General features: G+C 41.7%; 1 protein-coding gene across 5 annotated transcripts in view; it reads left to right on the top strand.

The window, feature by feature from the left end:
• bach2b (BTB and CNC homology 1, basic leucine zipper transcription factor 2b) overlaps positions 1–24983 on the top strand; it is a 372434-nt gene that overhangs the window by 275737 nt on the left and 71714 nt on the right. For all 5 annotated transcript variants that reach the window (XM_068025758.1, XM_068025753.1, XM_068025757.1 and 2 more), the window contains one exon: positions 17758–18012. In XM_068025758.1, coding sequence (XP_067881859.1) covers positions 17770–18012 — 243 coding nt within the window. In that variant the 5' untranslated portion in view covers positions 17758–17769. The remainder of the gene's footprint in view (positions 1–17757; positions 18013–24983) is intronic.

Here is a 24983-nt window from a genome sequence, read left to right as displayed (position 1 = left end):
CAGCCCAAGCCTGAATGTTGTCCAGATCTTGCTGCATATGAGCACGGACTGGTTCAGTGTGTGAGGAGTTGCGAATGGTACTGAACACTGTGCGATCATCAGTGAACATCGTCACTTCTGAACTGATGATGGAAGATGCTCTTGCTCTTTTATTTCCACTTCTCAGTGCCTACACTTACTTGTGCTCCTTTTCATCCAGCTGTGGACTGCTGATTGTATTCTCCTGACCCAATTCTAGTTTGCCCCACTTACCTACTCTGAGCTCCAGTGACCTTTTTGGATCTTATTTCTGTTCATGCCTGTCCTGCGCAAAGTCCTTTATTTAAAACAAAATGGTAAAATTAAAATAACTCTTTGCAGGACTCAAAGCATCCCCTAAGAATGGCCTGAGAAAGTCCGTGGAGATTGTAGCAGGTATATGAAGTAATGCAGAATCAGGAATAGGCTATTCATCCCCTCTCTAATCTGCTCCGCCATTCAATTACATCAAGGCTGATCTGTACCTCTTCTCCATTAACCTGTATTTGAACCCTATTCCTCGATATCCTCATCAAATAAACATCTGTTGATCCTGAAAATTTTAAATGTCCCAACAATTGGTGGAGTGGGGGAAAGATCCAGATTTCCACTATCCTTTTTATGAAAACATACTTCCTGATTAAACTCCTGAGTGGCCTCATTCTTTGTTCCCTTGTTCTGGATCTCCTCACTATAGAAATGAGCTTCTTTATATCTATTTTTATTGAAGCCTTTTGTCATTTTCAACACCTCAAGTTAGATCATATCTCAACCTTCTAAACTCGAGGCAATGTAAGCCAAGTTTGTAAGCCTGCAAAGGGATATCAAACAGTCTGAGAAAGGGAGCCCAGGAATAGAGGTTAAAGCTGGCAACAGGTGCTGAGAGCTGACTGAGCTTTTAGTTTTATTAATTTATGGGATGTGGGCATCGCTAACAAGGTCAGAATTTATTGCCCATCCTTAATTGCTCTTGAGAAGGTGGAGTTGAGCTGCCTTCATGGCTTGCTAGGCCATTTCACAGGGCAGTTAAGAGTTAACTGCATGTGGGTCTTTTTCATGAGAAGTGGGCGGTGTTGGCTAGGCAGCATTTATTGCCCATTCCTAATTGCCCTTGAGAAGGTGTTAGTAGGCTGACTTCTTGAGCCACTGCATTTCAAGTGGTGTAGGTACACCCACAGTGCTGTTAGGGAGGGAGTTCCAAGATTTTGAGCCAGCAACAGTGAAGGAATGGCATTACATTTCCAAGTCAGGATAGTGTGTGGCTTGGAGGGGAACTTGCAGGTAGTGGTATTCCCTTGCGTCTGCTGCTCTTGTTCTTCTAGGCGATAGAGGTCACGGGTTTGGAAGGTGCTGTTAAAGGGACTTTGGCGAGTTGCTACAGTGCATCTTGTAGATGGTACACACTGCTGCCACAGTGCACAGTGGAGGGAGTGAATGTTTAAGGTGATGCATGAGGTACCGACCAAGCGGGTTGCATTGTCCTGGATAGGGTTGAGTATTTTTGGAACTGCACTCATCCAGATAGATAGAAAGTATTCCATCACACTCCTGACTTTGTAGATGGTGGACAGGCTTTGGGGAGTCAGGAGGTGAGTTACTCACTGCAGATTTCCCAGCTTCTGACCTGCTTTTGTAGCCTCAGTATATATATATGCCTGGTCCAGTCGAGGTTCTGGTCAATGGTAACCCCCAGGATGTTGTCTGGACTCACATATAGGCCAGACCAGGTAAGGATGTCAGGCTAGTTTCCCTAGAGGACATTATTGAACCAGATGTCTTTGCAACATTCCAATTGTTTCCTGGTCACCATCCGGATTTATTTAATTAATGGAATTCAATTGGCAGGTTGCCATGGTGGATTTGACCTTGCATCTCCTGGCCACGGTCCAGGCCTTTGGATTTCTAGTCCAGTAACATAGCGACTATGCTATTGTATCATACATGTCACATGGGATCGGAGGTGAGCTGGCAACTTGGATACAGAACTGGCTCGGTCATAGAAGACAGAGGGTAGCAGTGAATGGAGGGCTGTGACGAGTGGTGTTCCGCAGGGATCAGTGCTGGGACCTTTTCTGTTTGTAGTATATATAAATGATTTGGAGGAAAATGTAGCTGGTCTGATTAGTAAGTTTGCAGATGACACAAAAGTTGGTGGAGTTGCGGATAAGTGATGAGTATTGTCAGAGGATACAGCAGGATATAGATCGGTTGGAGACTTGGGCGGAGAAATAGCAGATGGAGTTTAATCCGGACAAATGTGAGGTAATGCATTTTGGAAGATCTAATACAGGTGGTAAGTATACAGTAAATGGCAGAACCCTTAGGAGTATTGACAGGCAGAGAGATCTGGGCGTACAGGTCCACCGGTCACTGAAAGTGGAAACGCAGGTGGATAAGGTAGTCAAGAAGGCATACGGCATGCTTGCCTTCATCGGTCAGGGCATAGAGTATAAAAATTGGCAAGTCATGCTGCAGCTGTACAGAACCTTAGTTAGGCCACACTTAGAATATTGCGTGCAATTCTGGTCGCCACACTACCAGAAGGACGTGGAGGCTTTGGAGAGGGTACAGAAGAGGTTTACCAGGATGTTGTCTGGTCTGGAGGGCATTAGCTATGAGGAGAGGTTGGTTAAACTCGGATTGTTTTCACTGGAACGACGGAGGTGGAGGGGCGACATTATAGAGATTTACAAAGTTATGAGTGGCATGGACAGAGTGGATAGTCAGAAGCTTTTTCCCAGGGTGGAAGAGTCAGTTACTAGGGGACATAGGTTTAAGGTGCGAGGGGCAAAGTTTAGAGGGAATGTGCGAGGTAAGTTCTTTACACAGAGGGTGGTGAGTGCCTGGAACTTGCTGCCGGGGGAGGTGGTGGAAGCTGGTACGATAGCGACGTTTAAGAGGTATCTTGACAAATACATGAATAGGATGGGAATAGAGGGATACGGTCCCCGGAAGTGCAGAAGGTTTTAGTTTAGACAGGCAAGATCGGCACAGGCTTGGAGGGCCGAATTGCCTGTTCCTATGCTGTACTGTTCTTTGTTGTTCTTATCTGGAAGTCTGGTACATGCCTAGCATTTGATCTGTCCGACTAATAAATATGAACGAAAGAAGGTGTGTTTATATAATGCCTATCATGTCCTTGGCACATCCCACAGTGCTTCACAGTCCAATTAATTGCTTTTGCAATTGCAGCCAATTTTCACACAGCAAAGTGATAAGTGACCATATAATTTAGTTGTGTTGCTTAAGGGATATGTTTTGGCTAGGACACCAGGTGAAATCCTCTGATCATCCTCAAATAGTGCCAGGGAAGCTTTTATGCCCACCCACAGTAGGCACACAGCGTCTCAGTTTAACGCCTCATCTGAAAGGCCGGACTTTTGACAAGACAATATTCCCACAGTCCTGTCCTGATTATATGGTTAAATCTCTGGAATGGAGATTGAACATACAGCTAAGACTGACTCCTGAAAGAGGTGAATGACATCAATAGTTAGATGTTTGTCACAGACGAAAGCAGTGATTCATGGATAGATGGGCACAATTGTTTTATTAGTCATTTAAGGCACAGAAGGAGGCCATTCACTCCATCAAGTCCATGCTGGCTGTCCACAGAGCTATGTAGTGAGTCCCACTCCCTGGCTCAATCCACGTAGCCCGACAGAGCTTTTATTTCTGTGATTATTCCTAGGCAGTCTCTCTAGAACTTGGAGGATAAATCGATCACCAGAAGCAGTTTGTGGAGGAGGTTCACAACCAGAGTCGCCTGCATCCAGAGAACACATTTTAAAACTCTGCTTTTTAAGGTGGTCCTGTGTACTCTTTGAATCTCTTGCATTAGATTATTTTTGGTTTTAGTCTCTCAATTTCAATGTTGTACAGTTCTTGGTCTGTTCACGTTTACAGCAATAATTCTAACTAAACACAGTGTAAATGTCACAGCAGTTTCCTTGTGGTTTTTTCTCAACTGGCTGTCGTTTGAGGTTTCTGGTTTTTTTTTTAAAAAGGCAACAAAAGTGCCTTTTGAATGGATTCATTGCCCAACCTGGATTTGTGGTGAAAAACAATACCTCCATGCATTGTAATTGGTACTTCAACCCAAGTCCAATAATATTGCAATAATGAAAACAGTGCTCTGAGGAAATAACCTTCACATCATTGCAACACCAGAGGCAAATAACGATTATAAATAATATGAACATGAGTTCGTAAACTTTCCCTTTGGTCTAGCAGGCAGTTGTCCTTTTGCCTTAATAAATTTATGGCCTGTGATTTTATGGGTCTCTTAACTCCAACTGACAGAACTGAAATTTACTTTTATTTTTTTCAGGTTATGTTTCCCATTACCCACCTAGTAACTCTTTTTTCAGAAAGATCTTTGTTACCAGCTGCGATGACTAGAAAATGAAGCTGTCATGAAACATGCTACCATAGGAACATAGGAAGATAGGAACAGGAATAGGCTATTCAGCCCCTCGAGCCTGTCCCGCCATTCAATGAGATCATGGCTGATCCACGGCCTAACTCCATATACCTGCCTTTGGCCCATATCCCTTAATATCTTTGCTTAACAAAAATATATGTATCTCAGATTTTAAATTAACAACTGTTCTACCTTCAACTGCTGTTTGTGAGAGACAGTTCCAAACCTCTACCACCCTTTGCGTGAAGAAGTGCTTCCGAACATCTCTCCTGAACGGTCTGGTCCTAATTTTTAGACTATGCCCCCTAGTTTTAGAATCTCCAACCAGTGGAAATAGTTTATCTTTATCTAGCCTGTCTTTTCCTGTTAATATCTTGAAGACTTCAATCAGATCACCCCTTAGCCTTCTAAATTCCAGGGAAAACAGGCCTAATTTGTGTAATCTCTCCTCGTAACTTAACCCCTGTATTCCAGGTATCATTCTTGTCAAGCTACGTTGCACTCCCTCCAAGGCCAATATATCCTTCCTAAGGTGTGGTGCCCAGAACTGCTCACAGTACTCCAAGATTGTTCTAACCAGGGTTTTGTACAGCTGCAGCATAACCTCTATGTCTTTATACTCCAATCCTCTAGATATAAATGCTAGTATTCCATTAGCCTTTTTGATTATTTTCTGCACTTGCTCGTGGCATTTTAAAGATCTATGCACCTGAACCCCCAGGTCTCTTTGAACATCCACTGTACTTAACCTCTTCCCATTTAGAAAGTACCCTGCTCTGTCCTTTTTTGGTCCAACATGGATAATCTCACACTTGCCCACATTGAAATCCATCTGCCACAGTTTTGCCCACTCACCTAATCTGTCAATATCTCTTTGCAATTTTATGCTATCATCTAGACTGTCTACAATGCCGCCTAGCTTTGTATCATCAGCAAATTTGGATATATGACTTACTATGCCATCATCCAAGTCGTTAATGAATAATGTGAATAATTGAGGCCCCAACACAGATCCCTGCGGGACACCACTAGTTACATCCTGCCAATCGGAGTACTTACCCATTATCCCCACTCTCTGTCGCCTACCACTCAACCAACTTCCTAACCATGTCAATAATTTGCCCTCAACTTCATGGGCTTCTGCCTTAGTTAACAGTCTCTTATATGGGACTTTATCAAATGCCTTCTGGAAGTCCCCTGTCCATTACCTCAGTCACCTCTTCATTACACATGCAATAGGATACACTGAAGAGATGTTTATTCAAGAATCATTTAACATTTAGAATTAATAAAGAACAATAAAAAAGCATTACTATCTGAAGTGACTGTACAAAATTCTTTTTTTTGTAAATTGAAAATAATTTAGATCTCTTACCATCTATTTTTACAGTTTTTGAGCACCACAATGTGAGGGATTTCTTATTCTGCATATTAACTCAGCTACTTGGTACTGATTTAATCACATCACACTGAAGGAAGCATGTATAACAACTCTTAACATACATAGGATCAATAGAATTGTTAGTGCACATTATTCAATAATTTTACAACTGTAACCACATTCTACATATCGATCTAGAGGTCTCCTTTTGCAACTATTGGATATAATATGAATCTCTTGTAATAGGAAAGTGTAGAATATGTTCTCTGGAAATTCACATCATGGGATTAGAGTTGCAGATTTATTGGGTGGATAATATTCCAATATTAGTTAACTTGCTGCAAGGCTTAGCGTAATAGGACAAAAGCAAAATACTGCAGACACTGGAAATCTGAAACAAAAACAGAAAATGCTGAAAATACTCAGCAGGCCAGGCAACATCTCTGGAGAGAATGAGTTAATGTTTCAGGTCTGCATGACCTTGTGTTAGCATAATGGGAGTTTCTGAATCGAATACTCCTTTTTCAACATTAGAAATTGACAAAGTTGAGCAAGACAATTTGTTCATTATGGTGAAATGTTCAAGGGCACAAGTTTAAAATTAGGTAGATGGGAGTATGAAGGAAAGTCAGGCAGAAATATTTCACCCAAAGGGTATTAGCATTGTAAAATAAATTACCTCGGAACGCCATTCAGGTGGACAATACAAGTTCCTTTAACAACTGGATACTTATCTGGAGACAGAAGGGACTGGAGTGAAGAATTGATCTGATCATCATGTCTAGCGATGCAGTAAATGTCTTTGTGAAGATTTCCTTTGGGTGGTATTTCGAGTAAATAAGCATGTTCCAAAAGAACATGTGGCTAAAAATCTGCAGGTCAGGATCCTGGTGTTTACACCGGACTTGTACCGCATGGTACATTCCAGCGCTAACCCTGTCAGATCACTGAGATCAGTGGGACAAGTGGGCACATGCACCACTTCAGGCACATTTCCAGAGCTCATCTGCCCATGGAGGTGATTTCCCAGGGATCCCTCTGACCCTGGCCATAGTCCCCTTAGGCCCTTTGGTAAGAGGGCTGATCTGTCAAAAGGAGCCCTATTTTTGCCACTGCTCTTTTTGACGTCTATTAATGATCTAGACCTGGTCTTGCAGGGCATAATTTCAAAGTTTTCAGATGGCACGAAACTCCAAAAAGTAGTAAACAGTGATGAGGATAGTAACAGATTTCAGGAGGACATAGACAGACTGATGAAATGGCAGACAGATGGCAGATGAAATTTAACGCAGAGAAGTGCAAAATGATGATTTTGGTAGTGTCAGGCAAAGCCCCACCTGCCAAGACTGAGGCACACATTATTTCACCACATGAACAAAAACTTAAAATTGCAAGCCCTGACTGGAAGGACATTTGCATAGTACCAGACCATGTTGAAACAATGGGGACCCAGTAGTTGCTTCCCTAATACACAGAAGTGGTCAGACCAGTTTTAGTCATGTGACTAGCTGGCTGGAGTTTCTGAATTTGAACTTCCAACCAAGGATTTGAACTCAGAACGGCGTGTCCTCATGGACTGAGAACATCTCCTCTCCTGTATGCCTGCCTCCATCTCTTTCCCGCAGAACTGAATCTTGTGAAGACACGTAAGCTCGAAGAGAGAACAGTTTCCTACATGAACAAGGTTTAAGATGAAACTGGGCCCCAACGAAACGCAAGACTATATTTTCAATCAAGGACTACAACGAGTTCAAGAAACAGTAACAAAATATTGCCTCAAACTGTTCTTTTTATTTTTTGTTCTGCTCTTTTCTGTCCCTATTTGCATGTGTGTATTTTTTGTGCATGCCAACATGGACGCGTCATGTATCCATAGGCGTCAACTGCATTAGAGTTTAAGTTTTAATAAGGTTTAAGGTTTAATAAATTTCATCTTCTTTAAACCAAAAAAAGCCTGTTTGTGCTCATTTCTTTGCCTTATAATTGGAAGTTGTGAACAAGGATTCACAAAAAGGGAGCTCAAAACACAGTATGTTTAAAATAAAACGCTGTTACAATAAGATCAGGTAAAGACAGCAAAAGACCCCGAGACACATTTCTCACCTGGTCGTAACAATAGGAAGAATGAGGAGAGGCAATATGAACTAAATGGCACAGTTTTAAATGGGGTGCAGTAACAGAGAGATCTGGGGGTATACGTACACAAATCTTTGAAGATGACAGGACAAGTTAATAAAGCATATGGAATCCTTGGCTTTATAAGTAGTGGCACAGAGTGCAAATGCAAGGAAATAAAGCAAAACCTGTATAAATCACTGGTTGGGTGCCAGCTGGAGTATTGTGTCCAATTCTGGGCAATGCACTTTAGGAAGGATGAAAAAGTCTTTGGGTGCAGAGTAGATTTACTAGAATGGTACGAGGGTTGAAACACTTTAATTACAGGTTAAGCCGAGATTTATTAAGAGGTGTTCAAAATCATGAAGAATCTTAATAGAGTAAATAAGGAGAAACTGATTCCAGTGACAGAAGGGTTGGTAACCAGAGGACACAGACTTAAAGTATATTTGGCAAAAGAACCAGAGGCGACACAAAGAATTTTGTTTTCTGCAGCGAGTTGTTATGACAAAGGTAGAATGATAAAAATACTAGATGCATATACTTTATGATACTTCTGCCTTTGAAATGTGGAAGATGCTTCTTTTTGTGTATAAGATAAGAGAACATGCATTGATAAAAGCAATCAATTTAAGCTTCCCTAGTGGCTTTACATAGATATGCACAACTTAACATGGTACTGAATGGTACAGAATATCCAAGCTTTGATCGCCACCTATGCTGATAAACAGGGTTGGTATTGGGACACCACCATTTGCCTCGAAGGAAAACTAGACGGGTCCTGCTCCTGGTTGTTACCTAGTGACTTAGTCTAGGAGGCACACATGCATTGAAGTTTGGTAAGGACAGGTTTTGCCTTCCCTGTGATGCCTTCCCTAGTCAAATAATCTACTTACCTACAAATTGTCAAGGCTGGCCTATGGAGGCCAGCCCTTTTGGTGAGGTGGCTGACAATCACGGAAGAAGGGAAGAACATTTGAAAAAAAAAACAGTTTAAGGAGTACAGGTAATATGTGCAGATTAGATCCATTTGTATTCTGTCAGGCACCATTTGAATCAGACATCAGATGTGTTGATAGGGGAAGGTGTCTCAACATATCTAGACCAGGCAGGAAAGGAAATTTATATCTGAGACTTTGAATTTCTCAAAGACTGTAATTCTCTGAATTTTTATTTTGTCCTAAGAAATATGTGCATAGCTGTTTTACAGAAAATCCTTTTCTAGATGGTTCTCATTCATTTCTCTCCATGTTGGTGTTTCTAGAAAGTTGATAATCATGCCCTGACCAGAAGCAATGTGAAGCCTGGCTGTTTACCTTTGTGTTATTTAGGAATTTCTTGACAAATTATTAATAAAAGAAAGCAAGGAAGAGAAAGTACTTGTACTTATATAGCACTTTTCTAAACCTCAGGGCATTCTAAAGTGCTTTGCAGCCATTGAAGTACGATTGAATTGTAGTTGTAAAGCAGGAAGTGAGGCAGCAAATTTGTGCACAGCAAGGTCCCACGAATAGCATTATGATGACGACCAGATTTTTTCAGTGATGTTGGTTGAGGGATAAATATTGGCCAGAACACCAGGGAGAACTCTCTGATCTTCTTTGAGACAATTCTATGGGATCTTTTACATCCACCTCGGAGGGCAGAAGGGACCTCGATTTAACATCTCATCCAAAATATAATACCTCAGACAGTGTAGCACTCCCTTAATAACTGCACTGGAGTGTCGTCCTAGATGGTGTGCCCAAGTCACTGGTGTGGGACTTGAACCCACAACCTGTTGACTCAAAGACAACATCACAGCTGACACCTAAAGAAAAAGGATATCGTCGTAATGATGTTTCACATCCAATATTCAGCTATTGCATTTCTTAATTAATATTAAAAACGTAAAAAGGTTGCAGCCTTTATGTTCATGTGTAATTAACCTTTTTATGCAGTTTTGTTGATGTTGCTTCCCTACACTTTGCCTAATTATGGAGTGCAATTTCATGCTGCTTACACAACTGTCAGAATCTGCTAACTATATAACTGCTACACTGTTTCATACCTTTACTTAATTAACGACTGTAAGATAGGAATTTAATTGACTTTCTTGTTGAGGCGTTTTGTAATATAAATTGGACATAGATTTTCTCCAGTAGTCAACTGTAAGTTATTCCCCAACAAAACTAGAGGTATGATAGTTAATTTTTAAAAATCTTTTTCTTACATGGAGTACATTAACAGTTTCAGCTGGCTGGGAGAAATCCCCAATAACTACATGCATAATACTCATACATATTTTAAAAAGAGAAAGAAAAACAAGCAAAAGGAATGATCTGATCTCAGAATGTGATTTTGAAATAACAAAACCTAATCTCTAGGTTCTAATTTCTCTCCTGTCTTCACCATGCCCTCTCAAGCTAATCCTGCTCTCCTGACCCCATTCCCAATAAACTGCTGACCACCCAACTTTGTATTCTGATCCGTAAGCATTGTAAATAATTCCTTCTCATAGGGTATTGTCATTGGCCCTCTCCTCAACTCACCTTTGACGCCACTGTTCTTGCAAACTACTGCTCCATCTCCAACCTCCGTTTTGTTTCCAAAGTCCTTGAATGTGAATTGTCATCTCCCAAATCCATGCCCAACTTTTGCACAACGTCATATTTGAACCTCTCCAATCAAGTTTCTGTTCTTACCCCAACACTAAAACAGCTCCATTCATAGTCACAAATGGCATCCTCTGATGAACCATTGTGCATTATCCAAGAATCTGTCTGTAGCCCTTCTTCTTCCTCCTCTAGATGCTGCATTTGATAATACCATCCTCAGACATACACATGTATCTTGACAACACCTGTCCATCAGTTCTCTTGAATGCTCCACTAGCTTCGTATTGCCATCCTGCTTGTCCAATTTGCAGTCCTGGATGAGCTATTTTTCCGAGAAGTAAACATTGGGATGCTTACATATCACCTTCTTGTATGACTTAGCATCCATTTTATCTTTACCCTTCTGTGAAATGCTTTGTAGGTTCTATACAAAGACAAGTTTTTATTGTTGAACAACTAAAAATGCTCTATTTGGACACAAGTTTGAAGAAGGACAGAAATAAATGATTGGATGTTTTTATATTTCAGACTAACATGATAATTCATACACCCGGCTGCAGATTCTGCCTAAAATCTCAAGTGTTTTCTCCTCATCAGGTGCTGGGTTCATTAAAGTGGCTTTGCTCAAAACCATCCATGCATCCTATTGCATAATATGTGATGCGGCACCTCAATAGCTCAAAGTAATTTCTGGTTTTTCAAACTTGACGTTGTTTCCTCATCATCCACTGTATTCTTTTCAAAAAATGGGAAGGTTAGGTATTGGCAGTGCACAGCTTTGTGCCTGTAAACATCTTGTGTTTGAACACGTTTCAGCATATTTTTACAAACTTGATATGGAATGTTTGAACATTAGTCTTATGGTTCCTACATTACTGAGTTGAAAAGTGTGTTTAATGCATCGCCACAAATACTGTGTGTGACCTTTAACAGATTGAAGACTTAATTAGATCTTCACAGAATTGTTACAGTGCAGAAGGGGGCCATTCGGCCCATCATGTTCGCACCGACTCTCTGAAAGAGCAATTCACTCAGTTCCGTTCCCCTGGAACCCTGTACATTCTTCCTTTTCATATAACTGTCTAATTCCCTTTTGAATGCTTCAATTGAACCAGCCTCCACCACATTTTCAGGCAGTGCATTCCAGACCTTAACCACTTGCTGCATGTTAAAGATTTTCCTCATGTCACTTTTGCTTCTCTTACCAAATACTTTAAATCTGTGCTCTCTCGTTCTCGATTCCTTTCATGAGTGGGAACAGTTTCTCCCTATCTACTCTGTCCAGACACCTCATGATTTTGAATACCTCTGTCAAATCACCTCTCAGCCTTCTCTTCTCCAAGGAAAACAGTCCTAACTTCTCCAATCTATCTTCATAACTGAAATTCCTCATCCCTGGAACCATTCTTGGGAATATTTTCTGTACTCTGTCCAATTCCTCATGTCTTTCCTAAAGTGCGGCGCCCAGAACTGAATGCAGTACTCCAGCTGAGGCCGAACTACAGTCTTATACAAGTTCAACATGACTCCCTTGCTCTTGTACTCTATGCCACTATTAATAAAGCCCACACTATCGTATGCTTTATTAACCACTCTCTCAACCTGCCCTTCAATGACTTATGCACATATACACCCAGGTCCCTCTGATCCTGCATCCCCTTTAGAATTGTACCCTTTATTTTATATTGCCTCTCCATGTTCTTCCTACCAAAATGAATCACTTCACATTTCCCTGCATTGAACTTCATCTGCCACCTGTCTGCCCATTCCACCCACCTGTCTATATCTTTTTGGAGTTCTACGCTATCCTCCTCACAGTTCACAATGCTTCCAAGTTTCAAGTCATCTGCAAACTTTGAAGTTGTGCCCTGTACACCAAAGTCTAGGTCATTAATATGTATCAGGAAAAACAAGGGTCCCAACACTGACCCCTGAGGAACTCGACGACAAACTTCCCCCAGCATCCATTATCCACTACTCTTTGTTTCCAGTCACTCAGCCAATTCCGTATCCACATTGCGACCATCCCTTTTATTCCATGAGCTAAAACTTGCTCACAAGACTGTTGTGTGGCACTGTATCAAATGCCTTTTGAAAGTCCATTTACACCACATCAACAACATTGCCTTCATCAACTCTCTCTGTTACCTTCTCAGAAAATCCCACTACCCTCTCATATCCCCACCTTCCCTCAATTCCCCTACCACCTACCTACACCTAATAAATTGTCCCCAGTATAGGTAGGTGGTAGGGAAATATAGGGTCAGGTGGGGATGTGGTAGGAATATGGGATTAGTGTAGGATTAGTATAAATGGTGGTTGATGGTCGGCACAGACTCGGTGGGCCGAAGGGCCTGTTTCAGTGCTGTATCTCTAAACTAAACTAAAGTAAAAAAGTCAATCTACACCACATCAACTGCATTGTCCTCATCAACCCTCTCCGATACCTCCTCAAAAAACTCCAGCAAGTTAGTTAAATATGATTTTCGCTTAAGAAATCCATGCAGGCTTTCCTTAATTAACCCGGATTTGTCCATGTGACTATTAATTTTATCCCAAATTATTTTTTCTAGAAGTTTCCCCACCACCGAAGTTAAAATGACTGGCTGTAATTGCTGGGCTTATTTTTACACCCTTTTTTGAACATTTGCAATTCTCCAGTCCTCTGGCAGCACCCTCAAGTCTAAGGAGGACTGAAAAATTATGGCCAGTGCCTCTGCGATTTCCACCCTCACTTCCCTCAGTACCCTTGGATGCATCTCATCCAGTCCTGTGCTTTATGCATTTTAAGTACAGGCAGCCTATCTAATACATCCTTTTTATCCATTTTAAACTCTTCTAGTGCCTGAATTACCTTCTCTTTCACCATTGCCTGGGTTGCATCTTCTTCCTTGGTAAAGATAGATGCAAAGCATTCATTTAATACCTCAGGTATGTTCTCTGCCTCCATGCATAAGTCCCCTTTATGGCCCCCCCCTCTCCCTTTTTTCCCTTTCCTATTTTTCCTGAACACCTTGTATCCAGGAATATTTAACACCGAGTCCTGCCCTTCTTTGAGCCAAGTCTCTGTTATAGCTACAACATCATATTTCAACATGGCAATCTGCGCTTGTACCTCACCAATCTTATTAACCACACTCCGTGCATTTACATACATGCACATTAACCCTGATTTAGACTTTAATACTTTCTCCCTTACTCTGACCCCACCTAATACATTACTATTTCCTACTCGAGTGCTATCTATCTTTCTCAGTATTCTCTGTACCTTGGTATTCCTCTCTGATATTTGCTCCTGTTTCCCACACCCCTGACAGGTTACCAGTTTTGCTTCCCTCAATCTCTGCTCCTTCTTCGGTTCCTATCCCTCTGCCAATCTAGTTTAAACCCTCCCCAACAGCACTAGCAAATCTCCCTGCGAGAATATTAGTCCCAGTCCTGCTGAGATGCAACCTGTCCATCTTGTACAGGTCCCACCTGCCCCAGAACCAATGCCTCAGAAATCTGATGCCTTCCCTCCTACACCAGTTCTCCAGCCACATGTTCAATTGCTCAATTCTCCTATTCCTATGCTCAGTCATACGTGGGACCGGGAATAATCCTGAGATTACTGCTTTTGAGGTCCTGCTTTTTAATCTCCTTCCTAGCTCCCTAAAATCTGCTTTCAGCACTTCATCCCCCTTCCTACCTATGTCGGTGCCAACGTGGACCACGACCTCTGGCTGTTCACCCTCCCCCAGAAGAATGTCCTGTAGCTGCTCCCTGACATCCTTGACCCTGGCACTAGGGAGGCAACACACCATCCTGGCATCATGTCTACGTCTGCAGAAATGCCTGTCTCTTCCCCTAACTAATGAATCCCCTATCACTACTGCTCTTCCACTCTTCTTCCTCCCTTCCTGTGCAGCTGAGCCACCTGTGGTGCCACAAACTTGGCTGTGACTGCACTCCTCTGAGGAACCATCACCCTCACCAGTATCCAAAATGGAAAACCAATTAGCGAGCGAGATCATTTCAGGCGACTCCTGCATTACCTGCCTGGTTCTCTTAGACTGTCTGGTGGTTACCCATTCTCTATCTGCTTGCATGCTCCTAATCTGCGGTGTGACCACCTCCCTAAATGCACTATCAACATAATCCTCTACCTCGTGGATGCACCACAGTGACTCCAGCTGCTGCTCAGGTCTGTGCAGCCGGTGACACTTCCTACTGATGTGTTTGTCTAGGACACATGGTGCGTCCATGACTTCCCACATGCCACAGGCTGTATATTCCACTCGGCTGAGCTGCCCTGCCATACCTTAACCTTAATCTTAATGAAGGATATAAGAAATTTCTCACAAGACGCTGGAATAATTTCAAAAATTAGCATGAGGATAGTTTTCCACTTGTATGTAATTACAAACCCAACAACATTGTTAATTTTAGCTGTGCTAACAAAACCCCATACTTAAATTTGCATGACTCTATGTACCCTTTCCTTGCTGCTTTTTTACTGCTTTTAGATTTGTTTTAAAACCCTTTGTTCATATTATACATATGCCTGGTTTGGAAGGGAGGTGATGCATGTTACTTATTTCAAGTTGGCATCTGTCTTTACATGAATTGTTATATCAAACGCACCTTCCTTTTCTTATCAAGAACCATTTCAGTTCAGTATCCCGTGCAGGAGTGTGGTACGCACATTTGAAGTAGAATACAGGTTGGTAGGCTTCTCGTTCTCATTCCTGCAGACCAACCTTCACACAGCAGTGACATGGTTTAGCATAAATTCAATTATATGATGGAAATGTTTAGAGGGTCTTGTGTAAGTGATAAATGAACAGCAGTTACAGTCTTCTTCTTTGGCCTCCTTGTCTCGGGAGACAATGGGTAAGCGCCTGGAGGTGGTCAGTGGTTTGTGGAGCAGCGCCTGGAGTGGCTATAAAGGCCAATACTAGAGTGACAGACTCTTCCACAGGTGCTGCAGATAAAATTAGTTGTCGGGGCTGTTACACAGTTGGCTCTCCCCTTGCGCTTCTGTCTTTTTTCCTGCCAACTGCAATTACAGTACTTCGCCATGAATTGGCAACCTGTTTGCATGCTTTTTTTCCCCTCCACAAACATTGTAGTTACTTTCAGCTATACTAAGTGAAGATTTTTGATCTTTTATTTGATAACTAACTGTAATAGAAAATTAGTATCAAGCCACAGAAGGGGGTCTCGTGTTTTTATCATTAGAACTTTCACTTAGTCATCACGGAATCTAATGTTGATGACAGCAGGCAGGTCTCTAGTGGCTTCCTTAGGCATTGCAGCAAAGAAGAGATTGAAGCATTGGGGAGCCACAACGATTCCTTGCTTTATGCCATGGTTACCACAAAAGCATTGGACATCTCACCACCACCACAAATACAGCCAATCATACCATCTTGCAGTAGGTGCAGAATGTTGACAAACTTGTTGGGACATCGTGGCTTGGAGAGCAAGTGCCATGGACCAGGTCGACTCACATTGTCAAAAGCCCTGGAACGCTTCCACCTGAGGTCCATTATGAGAATTCGATGGCAGGACAAAATCACAAACAACAAGGTCCTCCATCGTGCTGAGCTCAACAGCATGGAGACCACCCTCCAGAAAATTCAACTTAAATGGGCAGGCCATGTCTCCTGCATGGATGATTACAAAATCTCCAAGCAGATCTTCTTTGGGGAACTGCCTCAGGGGCAAACAACATCAAGACGGTCAGTATAAACCATATAAGGACATTTCCAAAAAGAGCCTTACAAACTTCTGCATTGCAGACCACCTCTCTTGGGAAAACATTGCAGCTGACTGGCCCACGTGGAGGCAAGCACTGAAATTTGGTTCAGCATGTTTTGAGGACCATCTACTCCAAACTCGTAACATCCGATGTGCCCAGAGGAGGCCAGAGGTGGCACAGGTGCAGAAGATCCCCCAAGCACTGACAATGACAATATGAACTTCCAGTTCTGTGGACGTTCATGCCGATCCCATATTGGACTCCTCAGTAATGAGAGGACCCACAGAAGATGATGAAATCATTTACAGATTGGACATAGTCGAACAATGAGTCATCTACCATGAAAGAAAGACAATATGATAGCAGTTGACATATATTTTGTACATACCAAGATGTAATAATTAAGGTTTTCCATCATTGAGTAGTTTTCTCTAATAATGGACTGTCCGTGATCTGTTTTTGCTGTTTCTATTGTGTTTTGAACTTCTTTGTTAGTATTTTACTATAAATGGTGCAATTATAAATGTCTTATTCAAAGCAATATGAAGGCGCATAGTCCTGAAGCATCAATGTGTTTCACTGTTGGAACATATTGCAGCTTCACCCAAAGTCTCTGTTAGGAAGCTTTGTAAATCCTGGTGCCCACTGCACCTGATTTTCCATCCATTATTTTCAATGGTAGAAAAACTGTTCAGAGTGTGCAAGAATTTCAGATGTGTATCCTCGGCAGGCAGGGTTTCCTCCAGGAGGTACAAAATCTGAATGCTACCCATCATAGCCCAGCTTTTCATTTGATACAGCTGTTACAGATCTACACTTCATCTGTGCCCATTGTATTCAAATGCAAATGTATGGGATTTGTTCAAATATGTATTGGTTGACAGCTTTTTCGAAAAAAAAAGTCAGTATTTTTTAAAAATCCTCTTGGTCCAGTCAGTTCAGTTTTCTGATGACATTTATCAATCTGTCTTTTTCTGAATCCATGAATGTAATCTTCCATGAGTGATGATCAGACCAGATGGATTTTGTAGGTGGGAAGAAATTGGTATGAAAGGAATCACTATGTAAGAATGCTACTTCTCGCATAGTTTAGCACAGCAATTAGGAACTATTTTTTCCTACCGCATGAGGAGTTAGTCGAGTGTAATTTATTTCTGCCATCACGCAAGGACAAGTAGGATTCCTGAAAAAACAGGTAAAATGAGCAGCTAATGTACATTGAAGAGGCTTCTCTGTCTGTTTCTAGGCATGTAACAAATTTACCCATATATCTGGGCAAGTGAAAACACTCTCTCTGGGACATAGGGCTCACCTTCAGGTGCAGTTTGAAATGTGGAAGCCAAAAATATCCAACATAAAGAGAGTGAAAAAAATCCAAACAGCCACTGCCAAACAGTCCTTTATTTAAAAAAAAACATCTTTTTAACGGTGTCATTGCAATGTAGTACTAACCCAGTGTCTCCCTCATTTCTTTTTGTAGGGTCTGAACGGAATGTCTGTGGATGAGAAACCTGAATCACCCATGTATGTGTATGAGTCAACAGTGCACTGTACAAATATCCTCCTGTGCCTCAACGACCAGCGTAAGCAGGATATCCTCTGCGATGTGACTGTTCTGGTGGAGAGGAAGGAATTCCGTGCCCACCGGGCTGTCCTGGCAGCATGTAGCGAGTACTTTTTACAGACTTTGATCGGACAAACGGAACATGAACTGGTTATCACCCTGCCTGAGGAGGTATGCCACAGTAACTTACTTTAAACATAGGGCGTTGTTTTATCAGATCCTAGTTGTTGCAGGAAGTGTGGCATCAGAATACGCCATACAATATGATGTTATTTTTCCCATGATGCCTAAAATAGAAAAAGCCAAATATATGTTAACAAGTTATTTTTGTTCTCTTTTGACTTTATCATCACAACTGGAGGTAAAAGAATACAATAGTGTAGATTCACACTATAGTACAGGAGAGCACCAATGTTTGCCACTACTGATTTGGGTTTTTAACTACAAATCCTCACATCTTGCTGAGTTCTAAGTCTCAGCCATCTCATTGCATTATGTAGGGAAGGAAAGCTTGCAAGACAATCATCCCCTTGCTATGCTCATGTATCTTCTAAAGGCCAACTTTAGGGTTGGAAATGGGATCAGATCTACTACATATCCCCCTGCCTCAAGCTGCACATAAATGGGAAGCCTTCCATTAGTAGAAGAACTGTATAGGTTTGTAGCACAGGAGGCCATTCAGCCCATCACATTTGTGCCACTCTTTGCTGGGGAAATTAATCATGCACAGAATATTAAAAAATAGCAATTATGGCTGTTTCATAATCTGTTGCTAAATTCTGCTGTAGGCTAATCTAGGTTCAAGATAGTAAGTGCACATTTTAAGGATCCCTTTAAGCAAAGTATAATTGGAGTTGAGCTTTAGCTGTAATTACTGGTGTCAAATCAGAATACTTCAGCTTTTTGGTATTTAAATTATGGTTTTGGAGAACCAATGCAATTGAGAAAACTCAACTTCAGCTGAAAATTCCCCTTTCTATGCAAACATAGGTCATTTAACCCCTTCAGCGTGTTTCGCCATTCAGTGAGATCAAGGCTGATCTACGACCTATAACTCCAAATAACCACCTTTTCCCCATATCCCTTAATACCTTTGGTTAACAAAAGTCTATGGTTCACAGAATTAAAATTAACAAATTTTATTTATTTAGAGATACAGCACTGAAACAGGCCCTTCGGCCCACCGAGTCTGTGCCGACCAACAGCCACCCATTTATGCTAATCCTACATTAATCCCATATTCTTACCACATCCCCACAATTCCCCTACCACCTACCTATACTAGGGGCAATTTATAATGGCCAATTTACCTATCAACCTGCAAGGCTTTGGCTGTGGGAGGAAACCGGAGCACCCGGCGAAAACCCATGCAGTCACAGGGAGAACTTGCAAACTCCGTACAGGCAGTACCCAGAATTGAACCCGGGTTGCTGGAGCTGTGAGGCTGCGGTGCTAACCACTGTGCCACTATGCCCATGATCAAGCACCAATAGGCAGAAATAGTCTCTCTCTATTCACCCTATCTGTTCCCCTTAATATCGTGCAAATCACCCCTTAACCTTCTAAATTCTAGGGATACAGCCCGAGTTTATGTAATATCTCCTCATAATATAACCCTTGGAGTCCAGGTATCATCTTAGTAAATCTACACTGCACTCCCTCCAAGGGGCCAATATATACTTCCTAAGGTGTGATGCCTAGAACTGCTCACTGTCCTCCAGGTGTGGTCTAACCAGGGCTTTGTATAGCTTCCACCTCTAGATATAAAGACCCCCAGTAGTAGTTGTGAACTGGAGCTTGTATAAATGCAGAGATTAGATAAACAGTTATGAAAGGCAGAGTGGTTTTAAAAGGGGATTTTAACTTTCATATAGATTGGATAAGGGCACTAGCTCATGTCAGAAAGGTAGTGAATTTCTTGATTGTTCAAGGTAGTTTTCTGAAACAATATGTCCTAGAACCAACAATGGGGAAAGCCATATTAGATTTAGTGATGAGTAATGAGCCAAATTTAATTAAATGCTTACTAATGCGTGAACATTTATTTAATAGTGATCACAATATGATCAAATTCAACATAATGTTTGAAAGGGAGAAATGCAAAACAGCTAAAATTTCAGATTTAGGTAGGGCTGACTTCAATGCAATAGATTTGACATGAGTGTCTATCATTCCAAATGCTCATTCAAACTGCTTTTGCACTTAGTCAGTGTACTTACAGTGAGGTAAAAAATTAGATTGAAACAAAAACCAAAAGGACTTGAAATGTGCAGCTGGTCAGAAAGCATCAGTTTTTTAAAAAGGTGCAACATTTCAGGTGCAACCCTTCATCAGATTTTGACTGAGCTTCTCCGTGTGTTTTTTTTATTCATTCATGGGATATTGGTGTCACTGGCAAGGCCGGCATTTAGTGACCATTCCTAATTGTCCTTGAGAAGGTGATGGTGATATGCCTTCTTGAACCGCTGTAGTCCATGTGATGTAGATATACCCGCAGTCTTGTTAGGGAGGGAGTTCCAGGATTTTGACCGAGCAACAGAGAAGGAACGGCAATATATTTCCAAGTCAAGATAGTGTGCCTTGGAGGGTGGCGCTGTTCCCATGCGTCTACCGCTCTTGTTCTTCTGGATGGTAGAAGCCATGGGTTTGAAAGGTGCTGTCAAAGGAGCCTTGGTGAGTTGCTGCAGTGCATCTTATAGATGACAAATACTGCTGCCACTGTGCGCCAGTGGTGGAGGGAATGAATATTTAAGGTGGTGGATGAGGTGCCAATCAAGCGGACTGCTTTGTCTTGGATGATGTCGAGCTTAAGTTTTGTTGGAGCAGGCAAGTGGGGAGTATTTCATCAAACTCTTAACTTGTGCCTTATAGATAGTTGACAGGCTTTGGGGAGTCAGGAGGTGAATTACCTGCCTCAGAATTCCCAACTTCTAATGTGCTCTTGTAGTCACAGTATGTATGTGGCTGGTCCAGTTCGGTTTCTGGTCAATGGTGACCCCCAGGATGTTAATGGTGAGGGATTCAGCAATGGGAATGCCGTTGATTGTCAAACGGAGATGGTTAGATTCTCTCTTGTTGGAGATAACCTGACACTTTTGTGGTGCGGATTTTACTTGCCACTTATCAACCCAAGCCTGAACGTTGTCCAGGTCTTGCTGCATGTGAGCACGGACTGCTTCAATATCTGAGGAATTGTGAATGCAACTACACAGTGCGCAATTATCGGCGAACATCCCCACTTTTGTCATAATGTTGTAGGGTAATGTTGTTGATGAAGCAGCTGCAGATGGTTGGGCCGAGGACACTACCTTGAGGAATCCGTGCAGCGATGGGGCTGAGGTGATCGGTCTCCAACAACCACAACCAGTATTTTCTGTTTTTCTCTAAATTTCCAGCATTTGCAAGATTTTTTTTATTTACACAACCAGATTAAATTGGTAGGTGTCTCAATGAGGGAAATTTAGGGATCATGAGACAAGGGAGTGCAGGTGGATTTAGCTGCTGGCTTTTCCTGCATAGCTTATCATTTGCTAGTTGATGGGTGGTTCCTTTTATTGTAGTTTTATATCTAATTGTTTCTTGAGAAACTTGGGGGTGGGCCAAGCCACACTGGCCAGCATCAAGTTTGCAAATGATCCTAGTCATTTAAAGTTTACTTCACGGAGCCCTGCCAGTAAATTAAAGTCTCTCCAGTCAAACTGTTGTTATCAAAAACTTAACAAAAAGAGGGTGCAAGCTCACCATGGGCTAAAAAGAGATAAAGATGCCATTTTAAAATGTGACATTCTGGTAGCATTACCTAAGCGGACTAAAATGATGGCAATGTTTTAAAAGTTGGTGTCATGAATCCTGTATTAGTAAATGCAAAAAATATTGCTTATACTGATGCATAAGTAATATCCCAGTTTCACACATCAAAAAGAAGTTAAAGTGTGACTTAAAGCAAAGGTGTTTGAGATAAATCCAAGAATTAAGTTTTTTGTCTTTCATTTTCTTTAATAGCTTATGAGTATATAATTTTCATTTAAATGTTTTGAAAGTTGGTCACTCCTTGGCAAGGCATTTTGCACTTTTAAGTTAACTATTTAATCTGTCAAAATTACCAGTTTTACCAGATGAAATTGGCCCTTAAAGGGGATTATGTTGTTGTTCTTAAATAGTAATGTATTGAAGTTCTGCAAGGGTTCTCCCACTCGTCCACTGTAACTTCAGAAGATGGGCTATGGAAACCGCTGAAAATGCTTAGTCTCATCTACATGCTGTCCTTCAGTGATATCATGCGAAGATATCATGTACAATGACTAAACCCACCCCCTCTCTCAACCCCTCCATTTGCTGTGTTGTCAGCCTGTTTCTCTGAAATCGAGTCATGTCTGAGCAGAAATTTCCTCCAGTTAAACACTGGATAATCAAAGTCACTGATTCTGTCCCCTTTCTTGGCCACTGTCTGATCTGAAGCAGACTGCCTGCAACCTCGGTATCCTATTTGGCCCTGAGCTGAGCTTCGGACCCTATACCCTCACCGACATTCATACTGCCCCTGCCAAAGCCCTCATCCATGTCTTTGTCACCTGCAGACAGCTATGCCAATGCTCTCCTAGCCGACCTCCCATCCTCCACCATCCAGAACTCTGCTGTCCATGTCATATCTCGCACAAGTGCCACTTACTCATCACCCTTGTGCTTTGTTGGCTCCTTAACCCTAACACTATAAATTTAAAATTCTCATCCTCATGTTCAAATCCTCATGGCCTTCCTATTTCTGTAACCTCTCCAGCTTCGCTACGTTCTGAGAACTCTGCATTCCTCCAATTCTTGCTTCTTGTCCAATCCTCACTCCATTGCCTCATCATTCAGCCTCCTAGGCCATAAGCTGTCTAATTCCCCCTCTAAATTTCTCCTCTGCCATATCATGTCCTTTTTTAAGACCTTCCTTAAAACTTACCAGTTTCAAAAAGGTACTAACGGTGAAAGCATAAATTAAGAACAAAGTAAATTCAATAAATATGTATAATAAAATATGCATTTTAGGAACAGGAAACCTTTATGACGCTCAGCAAGCCCATTTATTTATGATATAATCTCGACTCCCATTTACCTGCTTTTTTGCCAAACCTCATTTGCTATTCTCTACAGAAATGTATCTACCTGAACCAGTTTATACTTTTAACTTCAATATCATTTCTGGTAACTTATTCAACACTTCCAAAAAAAATTGGATTTAATGCAAGAGTGATGGAAACCCTAGATAAATGTAGCAGCAGACTGGATTCTGGAACAGTGTGTGCCGAGTATAAGCACAGCGTTTTTTTTGTTTTCAATGCATGCAGAAATGTAGTAGATGGTTGACCAGCCAGTGATAAAACCCTCCCAGTTTTCATTATGGAACGCATATCTGATGGGTTCTACAACTGGCACCAGACCTTGACCGTGCAGTGAAGATGAAAATTTACCCCACAGTCTTTTCAACTCTGGAATGAAATCCAGTGGAAACTATTGGGAGAAATCATACGAACATAGGAACTACGAGCAGGAGTAGGCCACTCAGCCCCTCGAGCCTGCTGCGCCATTCAACAAGATCATGGATGATCTGATTGTAACCACAACTCCAGATTTCCACCTATACCCAATACCCGTTCACCCCCTTGCTTATCAAGAATCTATCTACCCTGCCTTTAAAATATTCAAAGACTCTGCTTCTACTGCCTTTTGAGGAAGTGTTCCATAGACTCATGACCCTCTGAGAGAAAAATTTCTCCTCATCTCTGTCTTAAATGGGTGACCCTTATTTTTAAACAGTGACCCCTAGTTCTAGATTCTCCCACAACAGGAACCATCCTTTCCACATCCACCCTGTCAAGACCCCTCAGAATCTTATATGCTTCAATCAAGTCGCCTGTCATGCAGACCTCTACCTGCCAAGAATGAGGCATATTAATTTTGTCGTATGAACATTGATTTTAAACTGTTGCTGGAGTGAAGAAAGGACTTGTTAAAAAATGACCAGACACTTGGCTGGAAAAACACTTGCATACTAACAGGCAGTGCTGGGAGGGACAAAGAGCTATTCCCTGCTCCAGTTAACCTACAATGGACTTTGAGCACCAGACATTGGAGGTGAGAAAGCGCACATTCCAGGATGACTGCTAAGATGACCAAATCCAAAAACAGATGTGGTTAGACCAGCTAGTCACATGACTAACCTGCTTGGCAACCTGGGTTTTTCTGAATTGTACTAAACGTTTGAACTCAAAAAGACTGTTTGCTCTTGGACTGTAAAGACCTCTCCTGGCAGGATCACCACAGCCTCTCCTGTCTGCTCGCATTTCTTCCTCACGGAACTCCAAATCCACTGAAGACATGAACCTCAAGAGAGAAAAGTCTCCTACATCGAACAAAGTTTAAGAAGAATACTGGACCCCAACGAAAAGCAAGACCTACCTACAATCAAGGACTCTACCGCGAGCTCTAAGAACAGTAACCAAAACCATCTTCAGATATAGCCTCAAAGTTCTCAACTTTATTTCTTCTGCTCTTTTCTGTCTCTATCTGCATGTGTGTATCGTATGTGCATGCTAGTGTGGGTGCATCGCGTATCCATAGGCGTTAACTGAATTAGAGTTTAAGTTTAATAAAGTTCAACCTTTCTTCTTCAAACCTAAGAAACCTGTTTGGCTGGTTTCTTTGCCTTACAATTGGAAAGCAGTGAACAAGGATCCACTAAGGGGGAGCAAAAAAAACAGTGTGTTTAAAATAAAACCCTATTACGGTAAGACCAGATGAAGGCTGAGAGGGAACCCTAGACCCCTTTCATACCTGGTCATAACATCGTCTCTTACTGTTCTAAACTCCAGCGGATACAAGCCTAGCCTGTCCAACCTTTCCTCATAAGACAACCCGCCCATTCCAGATATTAGTCTAGTACACCTTCTCTGAACTGCTTCCAATGCATTTACATCCTTCCTTAAACAAGGAGGCCAATACTGTACACAGTACTCCAGATGTGGTCTCACCAATGCCCTGTATAACTGAAGCATAACCTCCCTACTTTTGTATTCAATTCCCCTGACAATAAATGATAACATTCTATTAGCTCTCCTAATTACTTGCTGCACCTGAGTACTAACCTTTTGTAATTTATA

Source organism: Heterodontus francisci, chromosome 3 (genome assembly GCF_036365525.1).
Source record: "Heterodontus francisci isolate sHetFra1 chromosome 3, sHetFra1.hap1, whole genome shotgun sequence".
Lineage (NCBI taxonomy): Eukaryota > Metazoa > Chordata > Chondrichthyes > Heterodontiformes > Heterodontidae > Heterodontus > Heterodontus francisci.
Note: the sequence above shows the minus strand (reverse complement) of the source record. Positions and strands in the feature narration are given on the sequence as shown.